The sequence below is a fragment of the Motacilla alba genome, chromosome 8, assembly GCF_015832195.1.
Source record: "Motacilla alba alba isolate MOTALB_02 chromosome 8, Motacilla_alba_V1.0_pri, whole genome shotgun sequence".
In the NCBI taxonomy this organism is placed as follows: Eukaryota; Metazoa; Chordata; class Aves; order Passeriformes; family Motacillidae; genus Motacilla; species Motacilla alba.
The window spans coordinates 10,394,794-10,418,582 of NC_052023.1; the positions used below are offsets into that span (position 1 = coordinate 10,394,794).

Genomic DNA, 23,789 nt, shown 5'->3' on the forward strand with positions numbered 1-23,789 from the left:
GTAAATATTTTAAATGTTACTCCAGTATGTAAGCAAATTCCCCAGGGAGGTTGTAAGACCAAATACAAGGAAAGATGATCCAAATCCCTATTTCTAAAATGACAGGATGAATGGTTAATTCTTCTTCTCTACCAAGAGCTGTGGCTTCTCATTAAGTTAATTTACAATGATAATCAACACATAGTTCTATTTATTTATTTGGACTACACAAGAACAGCAGCTGAAGAAGATTAGGTTACATTAAATTGGCCTGGGAAGACAATTTTTTGAAGACATTCCACCAAGAATCACGACCTACCTTCACAGTCATGAAGGAAGAAGCCAGTTCTGCCCTTGGGAAACGTAGGGCAGGCAGAGGGGCAGCTCAGAGCAGTGACACTGCAATGCCACTCACCCTCTCAAATGCCATCTTTGCACAAACACACTGAAAGGCCCTCCACCCACAAAAAATCATGAGGATCCTACTTCCTTACTAAATTCCATTCCTGGTCTTTGCAATGGTAGAAATTAGACCACTAGGCAGAAGAAGTAATTTTAGGTTAGTCTCAGCTGTGCTAAATACACAAACATCTTAAGAAATACAGCTGTGAGTGATTTCTCTATCAGAAAGGAATATCTCATTGTACTATCCCTTATAATTCCAAGGACCAAGAACCCCGCTTGGAGCTTCTCAAGTAACAACCTTTTATCAACACCTAACAAAGTGTCGGGATTCTTGCGGAAAAAAGAATTTAAAGTTTTCAAGGTAGACAGTTTCTATTTGTATAAGTGTGTAAATAAAGAAACAAAATCCTGAGGCTAACAAAAAACAGATTTAAGGGATAAAGATAAGAAATGCAACCAAAGTCCATGGCACATTTTGTATGTGACCTCATGCTGCATAGTCCTCCAAGATTGAGTAATATCCCCGATCTCCTTTGGTTTCTATAAACTTTCCCTTAAAAAAAAAAAAAAAAAATCTGTTTTGGTTACATCTTACCTTCAAGACTAGTAGCCCAGAGAAAAAGCAGAATTGTGTTCAAATAGACACAGATAAGGAGCAAAGAAAACAGTCCATTTCAGGTTTGTTTGTGTTTTTAAAGAAACATGGAAAGGAAAAAACAACTGGCTAGAATACCAGTTATTAGACTAAACAAAAAGCATGAAATCCAGAAATTTTATTTTCACAGAAGGCAGCTGTTTATCAAAGAAAGAAAAGAAAATGAAGATGACTGCTCCCTGAGTTTTTGATTATCTATTAATATTTGGCCAAAAAACATATAACTTAATGATGAAGTAACTTGCTGACAATCAACACAATTCCCCTGTGGATATTACTAGACTTTTATCTATTCTAGTTTCTACAAGTCCAAAATTACTGGGTTTCCATCCTCAGTGATAAGTATCAGCATTCTGGTTTTACAGATAGGAGACAAGGATAACCACACTGTTTGGAGATGGATGTGTTAGGACTCAGTAGCTGATAAAAACTCTCTCAGCAGTCAGTTGGGATTCCTAGCTCAACTCCTTTTTAAAGAACCTTCTTCAGCATGTCTCTGTTTCTCCAAAGCCAGAAATTAGAGTGCACCCTCATATTAGGCTATGAAAGCCTGCAGAAACTAAATGCTGTGATTAGCTATTTAAATGCCTCTTAAAAACCACTGTTAGTGCAATGGCCATAAAAAATGAAGCAACTACAAGCCCAATAGGAAATAAAATGCTCACCTATCACATCCATTTTTGCCAAACAAAGGAATGAAGGAAGATAAATTGCAGCGTCATAATTTTGCTGATGTAACCCATAATTCTTCCTCACCAACCTTCATCTGTTACATCTACAAACAGGCAATGCTTTCTTTGGACAGAGAACAGGGTTTTTCTACTTGTAGTATAATGAACTCAGCAGTGTAGGTCCAGAAGAGACAAACAAGTGCTAAAGAGATGAGAATAAATAATTCAATCCAAATAGAATCCAGGAATCCTCTGCTCAAACCAACAGGAATCAGTACATCTGAAAACAAAGATACTTCCCCAAAGCCTATAGCTGTGAGGCAAAAAAAAAAAGGTCACCTAAGAATTCCTGGAGCAGCATAGCCAAAATTACAGTTGTGTGTCTGTGGATAATACACTTCAGTAGATTTGAGTGTCAAAATCCAGTGCTTAGCAGTTCTAAATGCCAGATCAGAACATCAGTCACACTAAGGTTTTAATCACCAAATCTTCCTTCAGAAAAATGTAGTTCATTTCATTGTAGAATGCACCAGGCTATGGACCCAGCACTTTGCTAGGTGTAGAGCATAGCAGAATGATATAGAATATGTCAACTGTGATTTATTATTCACTATTTCCCATATCATTGAAACATCAAGCAAAACTACCCTGAAGATAGTAAAAATTACAAAAGGAAGCATTTGCATAACACACAGTTAATAAGCAGATTTCTCCACATCAGTATGTTACAGACATCAGATATATAAATGGGATCAAAAGCTTTCAAGAGATTTAACAGCATCCCTAACTTGGGAACCCTAAAGGTTCCTCCACTCAGAAGCTGGAGAGCAGACCCTGGAGCAAGGACAGTGTCACAATCGTGTATTTTTCTCCTTCCCTAAACTAGGGGAGCATTTTGAGACAAGATATTGGAGCAGGTGAGTCTTTGGTCAGGCCATTTTTATTTCCCCACAAAAGAAGTTCAACCCTTTCTGTTACAGCAGCAGACCTATTGCACAGACAGCTGGAAGACACTAAACCTTGGGGGAATGAACTCCACTGGAAAGATCTCTCTCAGCAACTGACAGAGATGGAAATCTAACACGAACACTTCACAACATCCTCCCTTTTCAGTTTCTTCAGTAACTTTCCAGGGCTAAGGGTGATAAAAGCTGCCCTTTAAACTCTTCTTTGGAAGGACTGGACAGCCTGGGAAAAAATAACAACTTAACTCCCTAAACAAAAGAAAAAACCAACTTGATATGGCAAGGGTGCTTCCCCCCCTCTCCAGACTGGACTGAAATTCAGAGAAAAAAAACACTGGTCAGTGAATAAAGTGCTCTAGATGGTATGCAGAGGTGACCTCACAATTGGGGAATGTGGTTTAACAGTAGTTTTACAAAATGCTCTATATAGTCATGAGGTTTTGAATATTCCTCACTCCTCTTTCTGAAGCAGTAGTCCAAAAAAGGCTGTCTCCACTGACCTATATTAGAGACAGATGTCAAGAATTCAAGCAGACATCAATTAATCTAGTAAGTACCACACTGAAACATTAAGAATGCTACAGGAGGAAAAATGTTTCCTCCAGAAACTTTGCTGTAAATACAGAGCACAACCCTGTCCTGGAAGAACCCTTGCAGTCACTGTGACTAAAAATGCTCTCACAAAACTAAACAAAATCCAATCTGCTTGAGGGAAAATAGAGAATAGCTGCAACCTTTAACAGTAAGAACAGCTGCAGAATCACTAAGATCAAAAAAGCCCTGCTGTTTATTCCATACATTGTTCTAGTGAATGTTCTTCTGCTAAGATAAATGCCTTTTTTTTTTTCTTCCTTGGCTTCAAAGAGCAGCTGTTTGTCTGAAAAGGCTGCCCAACCAAGTGCCCAAACTGCCATAGGTAAGGATGATGAGTCAGAGAACTCAATAAAGTTTGTCTCAAAGAACTGTGAATAGTCCAATTAATCAGACTGTCCTTCATCTTGTATCATCATAACTCCACTGAACACCAGCCCTAGATCAGGTGGTTATTCATGGCTCTGAGACTGAGAGAGAAATTTTTTTTCCAAACTATTTGGTGAACAGGCTAAAGCAGAGCTCCAAGGCTGAGCCATAGGTTTCCCTTTTTAACAGGACAAATCCTATCCTCTCCTTGTTAATTCACCAAAATAGCAACACTTGACAAAATCATTTGAGCCAAGTTCCAAGATGTTAAAATACAGCTTTGACTCCTCTACAGATCAAGAGTCCCTGACTCAAACAGTCCAGTGACACAACCCCCTTTGGGAATTTCTGCCTTCAATGACATAAAAAAGGGTCACTAAAAGAAGATGAAAGGGGACAGGAGGAAGGCACCTGACATTTTGCAGCTGTACAGGACACCACTCACAGTTTTGAGGTATTCAAGTTTAACTCTTTTAAGGAGCTAGGGAGAAGATATTTCTAAGTAGGAATTTAGAAGTCTGAAATCAACCAGAATTATCCAAACACATTCAATATGGAAATTTAAAACACTGTTTGTTGGCTTTTCAGTTTATTCTTTGATGAGTTGGAACAGATTGCATGGCAGACAAGGCAGGAACAGTACATACATGTTCTCAGTTTTCTGTCCCTCTCTTTGTGGTCCTGATTCTCATTTCTTAGAGTGGGGCTGCAAGCTAGTGTTAGCAGTAGCATTTCTGCCTGTTTTCATTTCTGCTGTGAACTGGGAAAGAATCGCATGAGCTTCTCTGTAATGTTAGAATAAAACGTATTTCATTAAAATTAATTTAATTGCCTGGTTTTCTCAAAAGCAAATAGAGAAAACCTTACCTCAGCCTCATAATTTAATTCAAACACCCTCAAAAACATCTTACAGCAACAACTGCTATATGACTCCTTCCTCAAACATGTCACATCAGACACAGCTGCCATTAACCCTCCTGCTGCAAAGCAGCCTTCATCATGTTTTGTTTATTGCAATGGGCATCACACACCATCACCTCTTCCACCAGTCCTAGCCAGGTCTGGGGTCCTTTGGAGTACTTCTCCAGTGCAGATTTCTCAAGGATGCCAACAGCAACATCGTGCTTCCTGAAGGAAAAAGCATATCCTAAATTTATCAACCTAATCGAAACTTACCTTGTCCTTCAGTCCTTGAAGAACTAAAATTGAGAGGTCTTTACTCACATCAACTTACTGTCAGGTTTCCAGTCTTAAGATAGGGAACAGAACAAGTAAAATAAAATATCTCTTGGATTATATTTAATAGGGTTCCTTCTGTCTCCTTCATTCCTCTCTTCTTCTAGACAGCTCTCAAGCACAACAATAAGGCTTCTTCCATTCTTGCAGCATAATAAGATATTGTTTTCTTACCTAACAGATGCTAATCACAGCTGTTAAAAGTAGGTCTTGGTTTTACTGTCCTTCCTCAGCACACAAGAAGTATGTATGTGTTTGTTCCACTAAACTCTTTCCTGCCTTGATGACCTACTACATACTCTTAAAATTTATGCATGGCAATCTTGGCAGAATGAGGCAGACAGCAAAGCTTTGATGTCTCTGGTCACATGATAGCAATGCAGAAGACAAAATTAGAGGCAGACTGAGTATACTATATATGTCTCTTCCCGTACACTCCATTTACAAAACCTCCTCAGAGCCAGCTTATAAATTAAGGGCTGACAACTGAGCTGTGTCTGGATACCACAGCAAGTGTGTTCCTCAGAGTAAGTGACAAGGTTCAGAGGAAGGCTTGATAAAATAGATAATGTTCACCCGTTGCAATACACTTGATTCCCATTCAATCATCTGATGAGGGTTCCCTACAACACTTCCAAGAGAACACAAAAGGGAAGTAGGTTTCCCTCTGGAGGTGGAACATTGCTGACCTTGCAGGCAGGCACAGAAGGGTCAATGCTTGGTGATCACACACACACATCTTCAGGATTTTCAGGAGAGGAAGCTCTTGCATCAGTTTGAGGATTAGCTCAACTGCTTATCAACAACTGCTTTGATTCAATAGAGGAAGCAGCACATCACCTGCTTCCACAAGGTGTGCTGGTGCTTTTCTCTTTATGACCAAGATCAAGAATAAAATGATGAACACCAGTGTTTTAGCATCAATTTCTATCAAAACAAAAATATCTTTAACTGAAGTTTTGGAAATAACCGATGCTTAGATAGCCCAATTCATTCAATTTTTTGAAGTTATTCAGGGAACAAGAAGGTCTTTCAAGGAAGACATTTTGTTTCTGAGTTTTAGAACAGATCTCTGAAGGAAGAATATGAAGTGTAGCTTTTAATGCACTCTTCTCTCAAGAAAACAAAGGAACATGATGAACTCCATGCCATTTATGAGCTACTAGATATTCCCTGAACAGAGTTTTGCTACTAGAAGCAAGTTTAGCCTTCTGTGAACGCAACAACTCTAAAAACTTGTGCAGGAGCAACAGTAGTAGAACAACAATAGTAGAAACTTGTAACTAGTTGTAACCATATTCACTCCTGGAAAACAATTAAACAAATTTAATTAGGTTAATGCTACTTGTGGTGAAGAGCTACAAGCAAAGTAAGCATCCCAACTTACACATACAAAGGGGGAATAAAAACTGAGATTTTCCAGTTTTATGCAACTGGTCTGGCTAGTTAGAAGAACACAAAATGTACAAACTTAGTCCTAAGATGAACATATCAAGAAAGAAATCAATCTCACACATAGCAGGCACCTTCATGGATACTCACATGAAGAACAAGCCCATCTTTAAAAAGTGTTCCTTTTTTAGTGAGCACAATAACTGGAACTATAGGTATTCTTTTTTCTCTGTGGAAACTCATATTAGCAAATGTGCTATTGATCTCAAAATCAAAAATTGGTTGAAAAGCTTATGAGTCATTCCTTTTTGCTTTTAAAATATTTGTACTTCAACTTTCTGCCAAGGATATGGAGAACCCCAAGTATTTGAAGATTTATTAATAATCTCTAGTAGTCCAAAAAGTCCTCTGCTACTTCAGAAATTCTTTCAAGAATCTTATCCAGACATACCAATTCTAAACCACATAAACTTAGGTATCTACTGCTTGAAATTTTATTTTTGATATTAAGGAGAGCATTTTTTCCCCTCATCCAAGCTGAACAAAACTCTGCATTTACTGCACACTTCTACCTTTTCTATAAATACATTATCACTGTATCCCCTTATACTCTCAATGAAACTATTTTTCCATGAGCATTTCTTTCTTATGAAACTGAACTTTTGGGGCAAACAGTATAAAACTGCTCTAAACAATGCCCAGCCATTCATATTTCTTGCTTTACATGCTTTTCCCACATGGTTTGATTCATAATTACTTCCAGCTTCAGAAAACTAGCCCTTTTAAAGGCACCAAACATAAGTTCTTGACTTTGTTTGCACTTAACAAATCAAGCAATGAAGCAATTCTATCTAAGCTGCCAGCAATTCTGATTTCTACAATTTTTATCTTCTCCTTCTTCTTCATCATCAGCTGAGTCTGTGTCTAACACAGGAATCCCAAAGTTACATAATAAAGACTCACATGAGAAATCCTTATCAGAATGCCAAAGGATCAAAATTGAAACAAACTGAAATGAATTAAGAAGAGCAAAACAAAACCAGGGATGGCAGTTATATCCCACCCACATGTGGGAGAGGTTCAATGGATGAACAACAAACAGCCAGGTAATTGAATTGTTATAAATAGCTTGGGGTAATTTTCTTAACTATTTCAACTGCTCAAACAATTAGTACAGAATGGAAGAGATTAGGTAGAAGGAGATGAAATAAAAATCTGAAATGAAAGAGAAATAAATAACTAATTGCCAGAAAAATACCAGAGTCATAAAGCACGCTAAGCCTTTAAATAATCTTTCAGAGAAAGCATCAGGAGACTCTTCATGTGATGATCAGAATCCTTTCATTTAGCCTGTGAGAGACACTCTTAGCCTTGGACAGGACAGGATATCACTGGGACTTCTCACTTCTTTTCTTTTGTCCCTCATTCAGGATTGCAGGAATACAAAAAGACAAATTGAAAAAAAAAAAAAGAACCAGGGCAGAAAGAAATCCCACAGCACCAGGCATGGGGAAAATCCAGCATTCCAACACGTTTACTGCTTATTTTTACAGTGTTTAATGGCAAAGTACCACACAAAGAGACAAACAGTTTCAAAGCAGCCTCCCAGCCTAGAAAGAAAATGAGGGGAAGGGGCTCTGTTTCAGTTCTTCATTATTAAAGCTCTGAAGTAAAGAAATTTCAACAAACATAAGTAACCCAATCTGTATGTTTCCCTAGCCCAAACTCCCTCCATTTTTATGGTCTTTTCAAAGTCTAGATCAAGTTTCATTTGAGTTTGCAGGGTGAAGGTTGTTATTTCTGCCCCCCCACCCCCCCACCCCCAAGACACAATTTGTCTTTTCTTTTTAACACAAAGTTGAAATCATCATGAATATTCAAAAAATTTTTGTTGCACCTTCCCAATCTATTCTATAACAATGAAGAAATATGTAAATACACAACATTACAAAATGTCTAGCAAAACACAAAGCCTATTGGAAAAAGTATTCCTTCTTTTAGTTAAGCTCTGCCTAAAGATTCCCAAACAATATAAATTACATAAAATTATACAACAACATAAAATATATACCAATACAAAATATATATCATATAGTTAAGAGTGTACTCATATATGTTAATATTATGTTATTGTGATTAACCATAGTAATCTTATAACCATTTTTCCAATTGAGAAGGGCAACGACTTTTTTTTCCTATTCCTACCTTGAAAGAAATGATAAGACCCCTTGTTTCAAGTGCAAAATTATTCCATGAAACTCACTTGTCTCTCCTAACATTTGTTAAACTTTATAAGGGACTGGTTCTTCCCCAGTCAAAGTCAAGCCCTGGGAAGATTTTTTTCCATCATTCATCAGCTGAGATTTTAACATCCAAGGTTTTGAACTGACTATGGCAGAAGGTGAAAAGTTCCACCAAGTTCCTAAAGGGAACTTTTCTCTGTTTAGAAGCATCAAACCCCCAAAGTACCTGCTGAAGTCTCTATGACTGTAGTTTCTGAAGGATGGGTTTGAAAGAGGGGCAGAAGCAGTCACTAAGCTTCCATCCCACTGAGGAAATGACACAGCAGCAGAGCAGGAAGGAAAGGTGGCACAGAAGCACAATGCAAGGGAGAAGCCCCCAAATCACATGGGTTACAAAAAAGGAACTTTTCATATGCTCAACACAAGTGAACCTACACTTGCAATCTGCCAAGGCAGGCTCAAAGCAGTCATTAAGGTGACTAAACCAAGCATTCAGAGAGTACTAAGTAACAGAAGAATGACAATACAACCTTCAGCTTGGCCCACTTAATAAGTATTAAATACAGTCTATAATTAACTCCACGTTCATGATCCTCCTTTGGAAATCTCATTTAATTCAATGCAAACATAGATTCTGCTTGGGGAATGATTCAGAATTTGTAGTGAATGAGACTCTTGTTTCTAAGACCTGGCCAGTCTCAAAGAACTACTACAATATAAATATTTAATAATAACAAAAGCATGCAACTCGTTGCCAAGCACAGATGTCAGAAGTGACTGCAAATCTTGGCGTTTGGTGGCACCCAGTAATCCACTGGCTGAGTCACTAAAGTGATTGATAGCCTTAAGTTGTTCAGGAACTATTGCCCCCGCCCCGAGAATGAAAATCTGTGAGTTGTATCAAAGTTTTTGTCTAAGTGTTTCTCTCTACACAACCAGCAAATGTTATACTTACAGGTTTTAAAAAGGTTCCTGCTGCTTGGGAATACTCTTTAGCAGGGAGAGACAGATGCAACTGGCCTGCTCCTATACTTAGTGCATATTTTGTTTTGATATTCTAATTCTGGTAAGATGTTATGGTTATTACAAACATAACTAAAAGATAAATTCCTCTTGCAATAGATTTTTTCACTAACCTGGTCCTAAGGAGACTTATGTCTTGTTTTGACTTAAGGGAACAACTCATTCACAAACTGCATTGCCTATGGAAGTCCTCAGCTTTCCATTCACCCTATGTGTCATTAACAATCCCCACCTGGATACCATCCTGCCCTTTAAAAGCTGTTAGACTTTCTAGAGAAGAGCTTTCCTAGGCACAGGCACCAGAAAGGAAGCATCTTCCATCTTAATCGTCTTCTTTCCAACAAGACTGGTCAGAAGCTGGCATTTGCATGAAGCCTCCATAGAGCATCTTTGAAAGTGGCCATCCCCTCACAGGTGAGATTCCTGTCCATGCCAGCCTCCCTAATTACAGCAAGGCATTTATCAGCTCCCACAGAAAACACTACTCAAGTGCTTCTGACAGAATTCCTTCCAAAGTGAACAAATCTGGTGTCATTAGCATTTCCATGAATTCAGAGAGAACAAAACCATTACATTCCTGTAACCACAGCAGACTGTACTGCATCTGAATAACAGCCCTGGACAACTGCAGGGTAGAGGACATTAAAGTAGCAATGCACAAAAAAACTAAAGATGCAAAGGCAAATGGACACATTATTACTTATGTCAAATGTTTTCCTTTGTATGACATTCAAAATGCAAGTCAGAGCACTTAAGGTGTAATGCAGGTTTACCTTTGTTGAAAATGTTAGTCTTATGGGCCATTAGTTTCAATGACATCAACCGACACAGCCAGTAACAGGTTTTGAGCAAATGAAAGATTAAGAAAAAAATCCAAAGAAAACTAATTGTTGCCCTAAGTAAATGCTTCAAGTCACACAAGATTCTCACATGCTGTCAATTAAGTGAACCCTATAAAGTTATGATTTATGGCAAGATTCCACCAGAACGATTATATCACAACAACAGACACAATTCAATTATTTCTGCCAATAAAGTCATCAGTGCAGAACATATTACCCCTTTCAACTCTAAGCATTTTTTTTAACCAGAAAGTGCTTCTATGATGGTACCATTTTCACTCAGTCACAGCAAGTATTTTTAACAACTAAGTGCCACTGAATTCAGTCTGTACTTAGAAATTTAGTGTCACAAAATTTTTGACCACAAAAGGTGAACTTGTAGAATGGTAGCAAAGTCCTCTAGACTATCAGCCATTTTTCTTTCCAAAATTATTTCCTATATTTTATGGCATTTTAAGCCATTTTCTGTCTTCCATGCTATTAAAAAGAAAAAATAAAAATCCCAGCGTAATTCAGGCCAGAAGTGAAGTCTGCAGGTCATCAGCTCTATTCTCAAAGCAGGATCAGCTTTAATTCTACAGAAGAAACAAATAAACCACAACAAAAAGAAAAGAAAACAAAACCCCACCATACCTAACAAAGCTGCCGTTTAAAAAAAGTTAATTCACCTACATATAGTACTTGCTTTTTTTTTCTTAAGTTAACATGTAGTATTTATTTTAATCATGCTGATTTTGTTACAAGTCTTTCTAGAAGCTAACTTTAGGACTTTGAAAAATAATATGCATATTTAGAGTACTATATAAACATATATTTTTAAGTAGTCAACAAAATCCTTTTTTAATCCAACTAATGGAGAACTTTTATTAGAGGTACGTTTTTAGAAAATATATCAGTGCTCTGGAAGCCCTCTAGCAGGTAAAAACTTCACTTGGCCTCATGCTGAAGAATAAGAAAAAACAGACTGTGTCTTGAAGAGCTGTAATCAAACAGGTAAGTCAGCAAAAAAGGGGGAAAAGAATGGAACAGAGGCCTGAGGGGAAGGAAGACTCAAGGGGATTTGCTAAAAGCAAAATGAAAAGGACAGTGGAAGCAGAAGGGGAAGGAAGAGGAAGACTGAAGCAGTGGTTTGGATGTAGCACAGACTGGGATGACAACTGTGTGTGGACAGTCAGCGGGCGTGTTCTATAAATTGGACATTACAAAATACACAAAAATAGCCTGGAAAAAAACAATCAGTCCAGTTAAAAAGCTAAAAAACATTTTCCCTCTCCAACACCCAGACATTCACTCAAAGGTTACTTTACCCACTTCAAAATTTTGGATTCATCTTTTTGCTTTGACTTCTACATGTATAAATTGAAGGTAATGTATCACGTGAATCTCATTCCACAGCGTTTTATGGGTACATACACTATTGTCCCTGAATCAGTAGGATGTTCCAACACAGAAAATTTAACAAAGAAAATGGGTAACTGTGCCACCAGCATGGGTTCCAGACAGCATGCAACAAAAACTGTGTAGAACACTACATTGAATGAGAGCAGAAAGAAAACTTCAGCTATTCATGCAGTCAACGCTATCCTTCCTGACCACTGAAAGAGATACAGAGCCTTTGGAGGAAAATAAAAAAACAATCAACATTCCTTCTTTCTTATATGCATTCTGCAATCTTTTTGCCATATGTTACTATAACAGAGTTTATGTACCCAGCTGCTTCTGCAAAAGAAGCTCCTACCTAGAGACTTTCTCATCTCCTGCAAGCAGCAGTTCCCAACACACTTAGGATGCTTTTATTCCATCATGGAAGCTCACAGGTTGCTCATCATCACTAAACTGAATTGTTTCACCCTATAGGTACAATGATACTTTCAAAACATTAAGAATGGGGTTTATATTGACATGACATGCTGTGCAGGGGATGTATTCTCAAGTCATTCAAAGCCACGAGATTGGTTCTGGGCCCTTTAAAGCAGAAGGCTTTTAGCAGTGTTTTTGCTCCCAACACCAAAAAATTCCGTCAGGTTGCTGACCCCAGAAACAGGGTGGCTACTGACCCCTAGTGTTCGGCAACCCAGGCTCAACTCGACTGATTTAAGGCAAAAAGCATGAGAAGCATCCTCACCCTTCAGCACTGCAGCATCCTTCTGACCTAGCAAGAGGTCCTTGCCTTGTGCTGAGGTTCTTTCCGCTCTATTTCATCAACAGAAATAATAGTATCCATTTTTAAAGGAAGAAGTAGGAAGGAAATATAAATTCCTAAGCATCCCAGCAAATTGTAGATTCACATTTCTTCTGCTTTTACATCTGTAATTCATTTTTCATTTGGAAGGTTAAGAGAAGGATACAAAGAGCAGACTGACAGCCGCGGCTTCAAGTAGGTATTTATAGACTCTTGATCAGTTATTAAGGAATTAATGACAGTGAACCACAATCCAAGCTGGCCTGCAAAGCCTAGCACAAGGAAAGGAGTTGTAATTGCCAGGTTGCTGCAGGACTTGGCTGTCCCAGGAAGAAGTGTAGAGTCTAGTGAGCTGGCTGCCCAGGCAACATAAAAGCTGCTCACAACAGAAAGCTGCAACTACAGAAATGAAGAAGAATCCTACTGTTCTACTTACAGTTTTGAGTCCAGGTTCAGGAGAAAGCCCAGTTTGTCATATTCTGGAAAACAAAAGCAAAGGACACAATATCATAAAAGCTGCAAGAGTCTCCTCTGCAAAAGGCACCAAAACGGAACAGCAGCAAGTCTTTATGGCAGCTGCTAATACAGATTATTGTTACTTCAAGGTATTCCTAAATTAACATTTCTCAATCTCCAGGAAATACCACAGCAAGAGAACACATGGGTAACCATTAATTCAGAAATCACCAGAATTAAGCAAGCTATCCGGAGTGATAAAAAGTATTACTAAAACCACTTAGGCAGTGATAAACAAAGCTTTCCTGGTTGCTGTACAAATATTTTTGACACTAAACTGCATGAAAAACATTCCTCCTAAGCTCTGATGTGTAGAGCTTTGAAATTTTTCTTCATTTCTTGTCTATTCCAACCCATAACTTCATAATCAAGCAGCTCCTCTTCAAGAGAAATTTTTTTGCCACTCATGGTGGCAAAAATGCTTCAAATTCAGGTGTTGATCAGTATAAAACGGCAAAGTCAGTTTATGCCACGAACAGGGGACAGCTTCAGAAACAAAATCATGCAGAACATTGGTAACTCATGTACAAAATAAGCTTTTCATTCAGCATCTCTGAATATATTGTGATCTTGTAAATCAAACACTGGACACAAAACATAAAACTATTAGAATTCACATGAGATGCACATGGAAAAGGTGCAGTGTTCTTCTTGTGCTGGGTTAAGCTCAGGGGTCTCCTCACACTGAGGACCCCTGGGTCTCACAGCTATACAATAAAAAAAATACAGAGAAATAAAAGATAACCCAATCAGAGATTAAAAGAAACGATAAGAAAAAAAAAGTTCTCATGTTTTAAAAAGACCTCATTGGAAATACAAGATTACTTTTCTCATGAGACACCCCAAGAATTTCTGGTGCAGTAGTTCACCTCTGAAGATCATGAGCTTTTCACTCTCATTTACTGGCAGAACAGCCAAGCCTAAACACGTACCTCAGACAAAATGATTGCACCAGATAGCTCAATGTAAACTGTGCCATTGGTTCCAATCCCATTAAGATTTAATTCCTGAGCCAAGGGAAGTATTCTATTTGACATCACTTAGGTAACAGAAGCTGCAGAACACGTGCACGCTTGATACTGGCACATACTGTCTGTTCCCTGCCAGCACCCGAGTGCCACCCACCATCCCCACTCCACCTGTGCATCTCTCCTCCACTCTTCACATACTGACAGTTCTGTTTCCCCCATGTGCTGCTTTCCTCATAATTTCTTCCCAGTTTATTCCTCCCTCAAGAAATTATGTCCCGTACAACCTCACCTCCTCCGCCAGCAGGATTGGGCATAGGAAGGTAACCACTGGGTAACCACAAAAAGAAACATCCCTTCAATTTTTATTAACCCTTCTGACTCCAAAATGAACATCTGTACTAAGCAAACAACCACAAAGATTTTTTTTAATAACTCTTTTTAAAAAACCATCTATAGCCACTGACCCATCTGTCATCAGTCTTATCTCATTCAAACCAACATTCCCTTCTCCCCAACAGGAAATACAAGAAGAGGAAATGCAATAAGAGATATATCACCTCATAACTGCAACAATATCCTGGACTTTCTATTAACTCAGCACTTCATCAGCTTTGCAACCAAAGCACCAGAACACAGCCATGAGCTAAACACTAAGGACAGACCTCCACTGCAAGGTTTCACAAGATTTATCTTCTGTTTGTCACAACTGTTTCACCTTCCCTAGGCTTTAAGTTTTCAAGTCCACTGAAATTACTTTGCACTACCTTGCAACAGGCACTTCCAAAAACAAGTATGACAAAACAAAACATTTCTGGTTTCAAGCCAGGTGCAGGGGTATGTTCTTGATTTTCAGTAGGGTGTAAGTACAGTTTCAGGCTTTAACATCAAACCAGAAACACCCACGCCCCTTCCTCTCGTTGGCAGGTGAGATGTGCAAGCTACTGCAGAAATGCTGCCCTCACCATGGGCCATTTCACCCTCATGGACACTTTTGGAAGTCAGCGTTACTACTAGCTTAGAAATCAATCTCTATCACATGCTCCTCCCCCAGCACCCCAATCATTAGGGGGTCTCTGCACTGAAGGGCAAAGCAGAGCCACTCACAGGTACAGTCTGGAGAGCTCCCTTCACATTCAAGCATGTTGGTAGGTCTGATCCAGCCCAGGCCATGTCTGACCCACCAATTTCCAGACCAGACACCTCTATGGCTCTGTGGCACAGGATCTGCTTTTAAAGCAAATAAAGAGTAAAAGAACTTAGTTTGCATCCCCTGGAAGAATTTAATGGAGTAATCTGAACAGGACTTTATATTTAATCAGCCCACAGAAGACTGAAAGGCCCATGAAAGATAAAAGTAACATTATTAGAAGAGCTCAAGTCATTCTAAAGATCACAATCACCTGTGCTAAGGACCTACAGATCTCAGCTGACAATGTGGCCAGCAGTGCACAGAAATGAACAAACACGGGAAATGAAGTTCCATCATGCACCATCCTGCACCATAAGAACAAGAGGTCATCTTGGGTCAAAACCAAAATGCATTCTTACATTTCCAAGAAGATCAGAACTGAATAAGAATCTAAGAACTGACAACTATTTCATAATAAAGCATGTAATTGGGATTACACAAACAGAAATAGAGCCAAGCATAGCCATTTCTATAAATTATGCAAATCCTGCGCCAAATTCGACGTTGGCATTAGCATGGAAATTCCTCCAAAGAATCCAACAGAAATCCAGCTACCAGGCTGCAAGTGAGAGATGCATTGTCTCATGTCTGAAAACTCCACGCAGACCACCCAGGAAGCCATAAAGTCCAGTGTATAGTGTCTAAAGTATTCAAGTTGCCTTTTGCATCTGCAGCCAATATAGCTATATAGAAGCAAAATGGGCAAAATTCCCCCCTTATGCTACTAATCTGAAATCAACAATCCAGGAATTAACTTGGCACAGTGGTTTTATCCTTTCAAACTACCTGTAATCAATTTCACTGATACTAACCCTTTAGCAGCCAGCTACTCAGCAGCACAGTACAAATAACTTTGCCTACAGAAATAGAAAATTAAACTTTTTTTTTTTTTAAAAAGACAGGCTATATGCAGTTCTAGCTCTGTGTTTAACTGGTAATTGCAAGTACAGGAGGGAAGGCAGAAGATTCAATTTTGCTATTTTACTCAAAATGTTTGTGTTTGTCAAAGAAATCAGTATGATTCTCAAGAGACAGAAGTCCTATCAAGGATGCTCAGACCACCCTGATACATTTCATCCTGTCCAGTGCAGTTTGGTCTCTGCAGAATTGAGGATCCATAGGAGCCAAGCCCTGGTCACTATTCACACGCAAGTTCTATATCCGCAGCAAAGGCCACAAGTAAAATAACTTATTCTGCAATGAAAAAGGCCAAACACATCACATTCACCTTGGACTAAGAAAACACATATGGACAGTCATAAAAGTTCAGCTGATGTAAAATAATTCTGCTAGAACTCAAGAGACAAGAAAAAATTAATAAAGAAAAAGTCATGTTAAATGGATCAGCTGAAAAGGACAAAAGAAAGCATTTATTCCAAGGTTAAAAAAATAGCAGTCAGGACTCCTGAGCAATAATCAAAGGACTGGATAAACAAAGACTTAATGTTGCATCCTTTCCTTACGATTTTCACTTTAAGCTCTTCAGTGATGGAATTTTCTGATGAAAACATTATCTTCTATTTAAATAACCAGGGAATAAAAAAGACTGCAAAGGCAAGTTCAGGAGTGGTACAGCTGAGGCACTCGAGCTTCTCAGCACAGCCCTGCATGGACTGCATGCAGGTCTGTGTTTCAGTTTCCTCCTCATCCCCACTCACGCTTTTGCATAGGCATTTACCAACCTTTTTCTCCAGGTTGCCAGGTGACATCAAGAAAAACACCAAGAAAACTGGTAAGACAAAGCCCAGCCCCTGGTGCCTTTCCCTGCTCTGCAACAATCACAGAAGGAGCAGAAGTGACACCTGTAAAGCTAAGTGCTCAGCCCTTGCAGCCCAGCACCAGTAGCTTAACTCACCAATCTACATCTACACATCCTAATAAAACTATAGCAACCTCCAATGGTAGAAAAGCAGCTTACTGCTTTAAGTTGAATTTAGGAAAGACTCCAATAGGAAGATGAAAAATTTCCTCCTATGATCTGCATGTGCCCTTTCACTTTTCCCAGGAAGTCATTTGTTTCAAGTCAGATTACAGCCTTTGCTAAACACTTGTTCCATTTACTGCCATGAGTCCACGTGGCAAATGGAGTTAATGCTGCCCTACTGAGTCTCCCAGCACACTCTTTATTCCATAAATTTTATCGTATTTCCTAATAAAAGTCAAGAACTATATTAACAAAACAGTAATCTATATTGGCTTTTAGTGACTTACAAGCTGTGCTGATTTGATGCAGAGATGTCACATGAGAGAGAAAAATCACATTGAAATACTTTTAATTTGAGGCACTCATTAAGCCACTTCTTGACATTTGCACCTCAAATTGTTCACAGCTGTATTTTCAACTGGGGGAATAGAGCATTAATAAGAAGACAGATGATGATACTGAACACACTGGCAAAGTCACATAAGGACTACAAAACTGCTTCATGACAGTCACTGGCAAAGATTCAAGCAGCTCCCACAGTCTACACTCAGAAAAATAAAGAATGAAGTAGAAGTTCATTAATCAAAAATGAAAAGGAAAAAGTATTTCTGCAGAAAAAAGCCACTAAAATCAGCAGAGAAAATACATGTGTTTCCCTTTTTTTCTTTCTGCCTTACAGGAATGAAGAAATATACAACACAGTAAATTCATCTCTCCTTTTACATCATTATCACATAGTGCTAAGACAGAAATGCAGTTTGGGTGAAAAACCCCAACACGCTAGAACAACATCAGCTCCAAACATTAATTAAAGTTGCTTTCCTCAAACCAAGAATGCCTAAAGTTAAGTACCACTGACCTGAAAATCCAGGAAATATCAGAGTGTGCAACTGCAGACATTTGTACTATCAGTATCATTGAGAAATCAAATAAACAGCAAGGAATCTTCTCCAAGTCACCAAGGTTTTTCTCTTATGCTACGAATCTATCACTACTCTACCCATTTGATACTTCATTCAGTTGCATTTCTATTCCTGGCCTCCATCCATACCACTCTCCATCCAAAACGTAGGCAACAAGCAGTCACCAAATTCACTCTGGAGTTGTATTTGGTAGGACAGACACAGGGTTATTCTCATCCTTCACAAAATCTGAGCATCTTCAGTAGTTGAATGAAACAGAGGAAGTTTCCTTCATAGTTCTCACAGCTTTTCCCAAAATGGTTATGGATTTTAATTTAAGGAATCCAAAATAAGCAGATTTAAATTCTCAGATGATTACTCCACTATCAGTGGGAACTCAGCATTCGGAAGCATGGTCTTACATGTGGGCTTTCACAAGCACGTGAGCTGCAGCAGATAGCTACTCTAAACCAAAGTTTGGGAATCCAGAAGAGTTAACACATGCAAAGAATTTGAGCAAGACCTAGATAACACTTGGTTGCTCGTAATGTTGGAACTAGAACCTTTTAAGCCTGCAAGTGAGAACATCTGCTATGAATCAGTGGCCAGCACTGCAATCAAACATGTCTAACAAGAGCCTGAGCCTACAGCCCAAAGGTATTCAGTATTTTCAGCAAGCTGAGTAGCATCTGGGAAACTTGCACATCCGGTGCACTCCTATCCAAGGCTTAGAGAAGAAAAATTTAGCTTGCTGTCAGGCCCAGGAGGTAGGAAAAAGTCTTGAACAAAAATAGCAGGGGTATAAATCTAACTTTCAAGGTCCAATGTTTGATTTGGTAGCAACAAAGTAAAACAAAGCAACTAGAGAGGAAAGAAAAAAATAAAAGAAGTACCAGCCGTCTATGGCAAGTGAATGAAATGTAGGTCTCCTCAAACACCCTGTGTCCTGATTGTTTCCCCAACTTCAGAGCATGACGCCCTTCTTTCTGAAAGGGTTTCAGCTGAAACACTGGCCTAGACATAACATCAAACACTTAGCTGCTCAAGCTTTATTTTTTAAGGGGACAGACAGCCATAAAGAGAATTACAAAAACATCTGGACTTGTGAAGGCTGGACCACAGCATGAACCTCATGGTTCAGCTTCACTCAAAACACATTTGGCTCGCATGCCCTCTACCCAATAATCTCCTATGAAGCTCCATAGCTTTAAAGCTCCATAGCCAGATGAACTTCTGAACACTCAGTTTATAAAGTTTATCCAGAAAAACCTAGACAGTGTCATTAATCTGAGTTGTATAAGGACAGATTTCCAGCATTTCTGAAAACTGAGACTTGCATGTGGGATAAAGTGAAGGGCAAAGCCAAGATAAGGACAAACAGTCAATTCAAGTATGATACAGAAGCTGCAACAAGACATTGCCCTTCACATGGCATGATTAACAGGTACTAAAAAGCACTTCCAAGCTGTTTAATATGCAAATATAAGTACCAGTTTTAAGCAGCATGAAATCTTAACAGGGAGACTATTATTCTCAGCTGTTTTTGACTAATAAAGAAAAAGGTATATTTAATTTTATGTTTCAAAGTATATAACTTTAGCTGAAACATCACCTACTGGGAATGGCTGGGCCTGGAGCTGTCATGGTTTCTGTGGGTTCTTTCTGGGCTCTGTCTTTTCCTGGGTCTGCAGCAAGGTGAGATGGGATGGACAGCGGAAGCACAATAGCCACAGTTTTTCTCTCTCTCCTTCCTGTTCAACAAGGAAAGCTATCCCTCAGTTGGACAGATATCACACATCTTGACATCTTATTAAATATACCAGTTCAGAGCAAGGTGAAGTTTGCAGCACAGTAAGTGCAAAGTACTAAACACAAGAGCAATAAACATATAGCTTTCTCGGGCATTTCTGAGCCTCCCTTCTCAAATATATGAGTTTTCTTCATTTCTTCAATGAAGGAAGTCAGTCTTGTTGCAGTTAAAGGGTTTACAAAAGATCAAGTCTTACTGTCTTAATTCCTAAACAATCCAAGCTTGAGTTGTAAAATGCAAGCAGAACAAAGACCAGGTCTTTCAAAACAGACCCAGGCAGTCCAATGGCTCGCATGAGCTGGTCTCCCACCCTCCATATCAACACAACTCCAAAAGACACAGAGCAGTTGAACTGTTTTTCACCACGAAGTTTACTTTGCTATTGGTGGAAACATTTATGGTTAACTCCACAGATACAAAATCTGTGGTTAAAAATCAAGCAAGGATAGCTCAAACCTATGCAACTTCCTCCCTACTTCTGCAGACTGAAGAGACCACCACCCAATACAGGAGACAGGCAACAACACACTTCAGATATGACAAGTTCATTAGCAAGAGAGAATTAATAGAGGGTTTCTTCCCCCCATATACACAACAACATATCCATTTGGCACCCTAGAGATACTCCCACATCAGATCATGCACTAAGATTAGATCTGTTTCCAGTTATAAGTTTTAGAGGAGATACAGGAAGAGTAGAAAAAGTTTGAGGTGTTTTAAACAAAGTAAGTTACTACCACTAGTTCAGGGGTTAGTAAATCAGATGTGTGTTCAAGCTTCGATGTTAGTGTCAGGCAGCAGGCTCTCTTTCAAAGTGTGCAGGCAGAAGACAGGTGCTATGTTGGAAGGCAGCATGTTCCCCCTATCAACCTAAGAGGAAAGGCTGGCAAGCAAGATAAAACAAAAAAAAATCCAAGCAGAGGTTTTGTCTTTTGTGGAAGACAATAAATATCCCCATCTTTTAAGTGTTAAGGGGTTTAAAGTTATAAGAGCAATTCTTAGCCTTTCCCTTGCACTTCATATATCATTAAATACACACTGTAAACTGAATTTCATCAAGTATCATGCTCACTATGGTGTGCCTTGGCTGCAGCTTGCACATTACACACAGCCAAATGGAGAGTTACTGATCTAGTGAAGTGCCCCCAGCACGAAAGAATTTTTAATTTCTGGTTCAGTTTAATGGTAGGTCATGCTTAGGTTCCAAACAAAATGAGATTGGGAAGGATTTGCCCTGGGGTTCAATAATGCTGGTTAATCTCCACCCAAAATAAAAGTTTCCAGCCCCTATTGGTTTAGTTACGACTCTTTCGTCTTCTCCTTCCTGGAAGCATTCCTCATGTCTTTCCCCAAATAACTCAACTGTTTGTTTAGCTGGGAAACTATCCTAGTAGCATGAAATAGTTTTTCTTCAGCTGGTAGGTGACATCATCTTAATGCCTTTCACATGAGAAGAGGAGCACAAACTGCATCATCAACACGTGTCCAGGTCGTTCCCTCGCTGGGTAAGGGAAGAGTCCCGCAGGTTAATCCTTGTGTCGTACTAAGGCTCTTAAAACTCCCACTGCACTTAGGAAAGGACCTATTTACCCTTGGGCTAGATGGTTGATTCCCACAGAAGTCTGACTCAGTGTCCTGCCTCCCAACATGGCTACCATGTCCAATTAAGTAGAAGCCTTGTCATGAGGTGGGAGATAGAGAAGAAGGCAACGTTGTACCTGAGCCTATTGTATGTCCAACGGAGTCAAAGGAAAGAACCACTGAATCTGTAACACAAGAGTACAAGTTCATTTTCCCCTTTTTTTCAGCAGCATTCCTTGCTGTAACATTTTTTTGTTATTTTGCTTAAGCAATTCCTTGTGCTCCCTTCTGCCAGGAAGCAGAACAACTTCTTCACCAACCAGACAAAACAACAGGCACCTAGCAAAGGCAGAACAATGGAGTATGCAGTAAATCACAAGCTGTTAACCAATGAAGTAGCCACAATTCATTGCAAATAATGTAATTTTATGTCTAATAAGCTTGGTCAACTGAATCACAACACGTTTCGATTGCTGGCCTAGAGAATTTTTTCTTATCAAATGTATTCCCAATATTTTGTCCCCACTTAGGAGACTTGCCTGTTATGATCAGTTTTTCCCTGACATGGTTTGCTAAACCAAGCACTTTGCGCTCCTTGCACTCCATGCTCACCATGTTTCCCACATCTTCACTCACAGTAGTGGCTTCCACCTCAATGCATTTCAGTTCATCAATATCTTTACCCTTTTATTTTTCTATCTGGGAATCACAACAATGCTTTTATCCATGACTACAGTAGCAACTCTTGCTCAGCAGTTAATGCCTGACACTTTTAGTCACTGTTTCATATGATGGGGCACCCTTTGCTTCAACTGTAGTTTAAAGACCACAGTTTTTATATATGCAACTTCACATTTAGCCACATAGAAACCCTTAGTACCTGCTTGTACTCCGCTCACCCCACAATCCAGACCCCTTTATAAGTCATTCATTTTCCTCATATAGGATCATTCCAACCTAGAATTTGTTTGCAAAATTATCAGCAATAATTTGATACTCTGTTCCAAGCGAAGTTGCATTATGTTACCATGCTCAATAATGGGGCTTTCCTCCAGCTTTATGCTTATTTGAGACAAACCAAGATTTATTTTGGTTGTAAGCCTCCTGGTTTGCCATCCATTTTCATTATCTATTTTCATTGAAGTCCTAAATGAAGGAGAAAGATTACCAAATTCTATTCCCCTACCAGTGGAGCAAAATAGGACCCAGAACTTAAAGACAAATTGTTAATGGGCAAAACACAGAAAAGAACAAACCGACACAAGAGGATTCATAATTTTATGGCCTGAGAAGCTTTAAACTGACACAGCAATAGCTGAACTGCCTTTCATCCTCACCTAAACGAATGGACTGAATCCTTTGACATTTCCCTTTGTCACTCAGGTTTCAGATGTGATCAACTCATCACACACCCTTTGCAGCACCACAAAGGCTGCCAAGGTGAAAGCCCTCAGTGCAAGGCAAAAATCTCAAGCATAAGAAGACTTAGCCTGCTGAAGAGTTTAACCTCCTGCTGCATCACTTGAAATTTAGGCAGGCTACAATCACAGGCAGTTACCATGTTAGAGCTGAAAATAACTTGACAGGATTGAGCCCTTGGCTTCTCTATATTTTACATTATCCTGGTGCTTATTTTCCAACTCTTAAAATGCAATAAGAAACTGCTAATTTTCAAAATAAACACTGTTAATTTGACTGGGTTTAAAAGGATTTAGAAAAAGAAGGTCTGTGTTCTCTCAGATCCAGCACTACGGTAGCGACAGTAAAAAAATTAAAAAGATGATATTACTAGTCTCAAAACTTACTCCAACAAAAATAAAATCCATCTGGACTTAACAACTGTATTTCCTCTTTTGGGAATAAAATTCAGACATCATTACATTATTCTAAATAGCAAGTTTAATTCATTTTAACTGCATTAACTTCATTTGTCATCAATTTTAAAGTATCTCTGTGGGGTTCTACTTTTAAAAAAACTGTTGAGATTTTTATCAACATAAAGTACTGCTTTGTAGTTAATGTCAAATTTAAAAGCTGTTAATTTTCCTGAAATATATTTTGCATTCAAACACTGCACATGAAATATTAGGACTTATCTAAGAATGGCTGAAAAGCACTGCAAGCACCAAATTAATAACATTATTGCAACTCACAAAATAGTATAATGTTTCATTCCCTTAACTGAGAACATTATCTTCCTCATATAAGAAAAACTATTTACAAGCATATTAGGAGCTCCCTTTTCCAATCCAGTCCTTCATGCTACTATTAGTTTCAACTAAGCAAATTCACTGTCAATAACCTGTATTATAGTCAACTCCCCCTCGACTCCAGAAGTAATTT

The 23,789-nt window shown here is 38.8% G+C and overlaps 1 protein-coding gene across 11 annotated transcripts in view; it reads right to left on the reverse strand.

Annotated features, from left to right (window-relative positions):
* The window catches only part of ST3GAL3 (ST3 beta-galactoside alpha-2,3-sialyltransferase 3), a 177,714-nt gene that overhangs the window by 114,193 nt on the left and 39,732 nt on the right, over positions 1-23,789 (reverse strand). For 4 of the 11 annotated variants that reach the window (XM_038144177.1, XM_038144178.1, XM_038144175.1 and 1 more), the window contains 3 exons: positions 21,584-21,631; positions 19,672-19,806; positions 12,990-13,032 (listed from right to left, as the gene is read on the reverse strand). The exons of 1 other annotated variant lie outside the window; for it this stretch is intronic. In XM_038144177.1, coding sequence (XP_038000105.1) covers positions 12,990-13,032; positions 19,672-19,806; positions 21,584-21,631 — 226 coding nt within the window. Of the gene's footprint in view, positions 1-12,989; positions 13,033-19,671; positions 19,824-20,602; positions 20,727-21,583; positions 21,632-23,789 lie in introns of those variants that run through there. 6 more of the 11 variants (XM_038144181.1, XM_038144180.1, XM_038144186.1 and 3 more) reach the window with 4 other exon arrangements.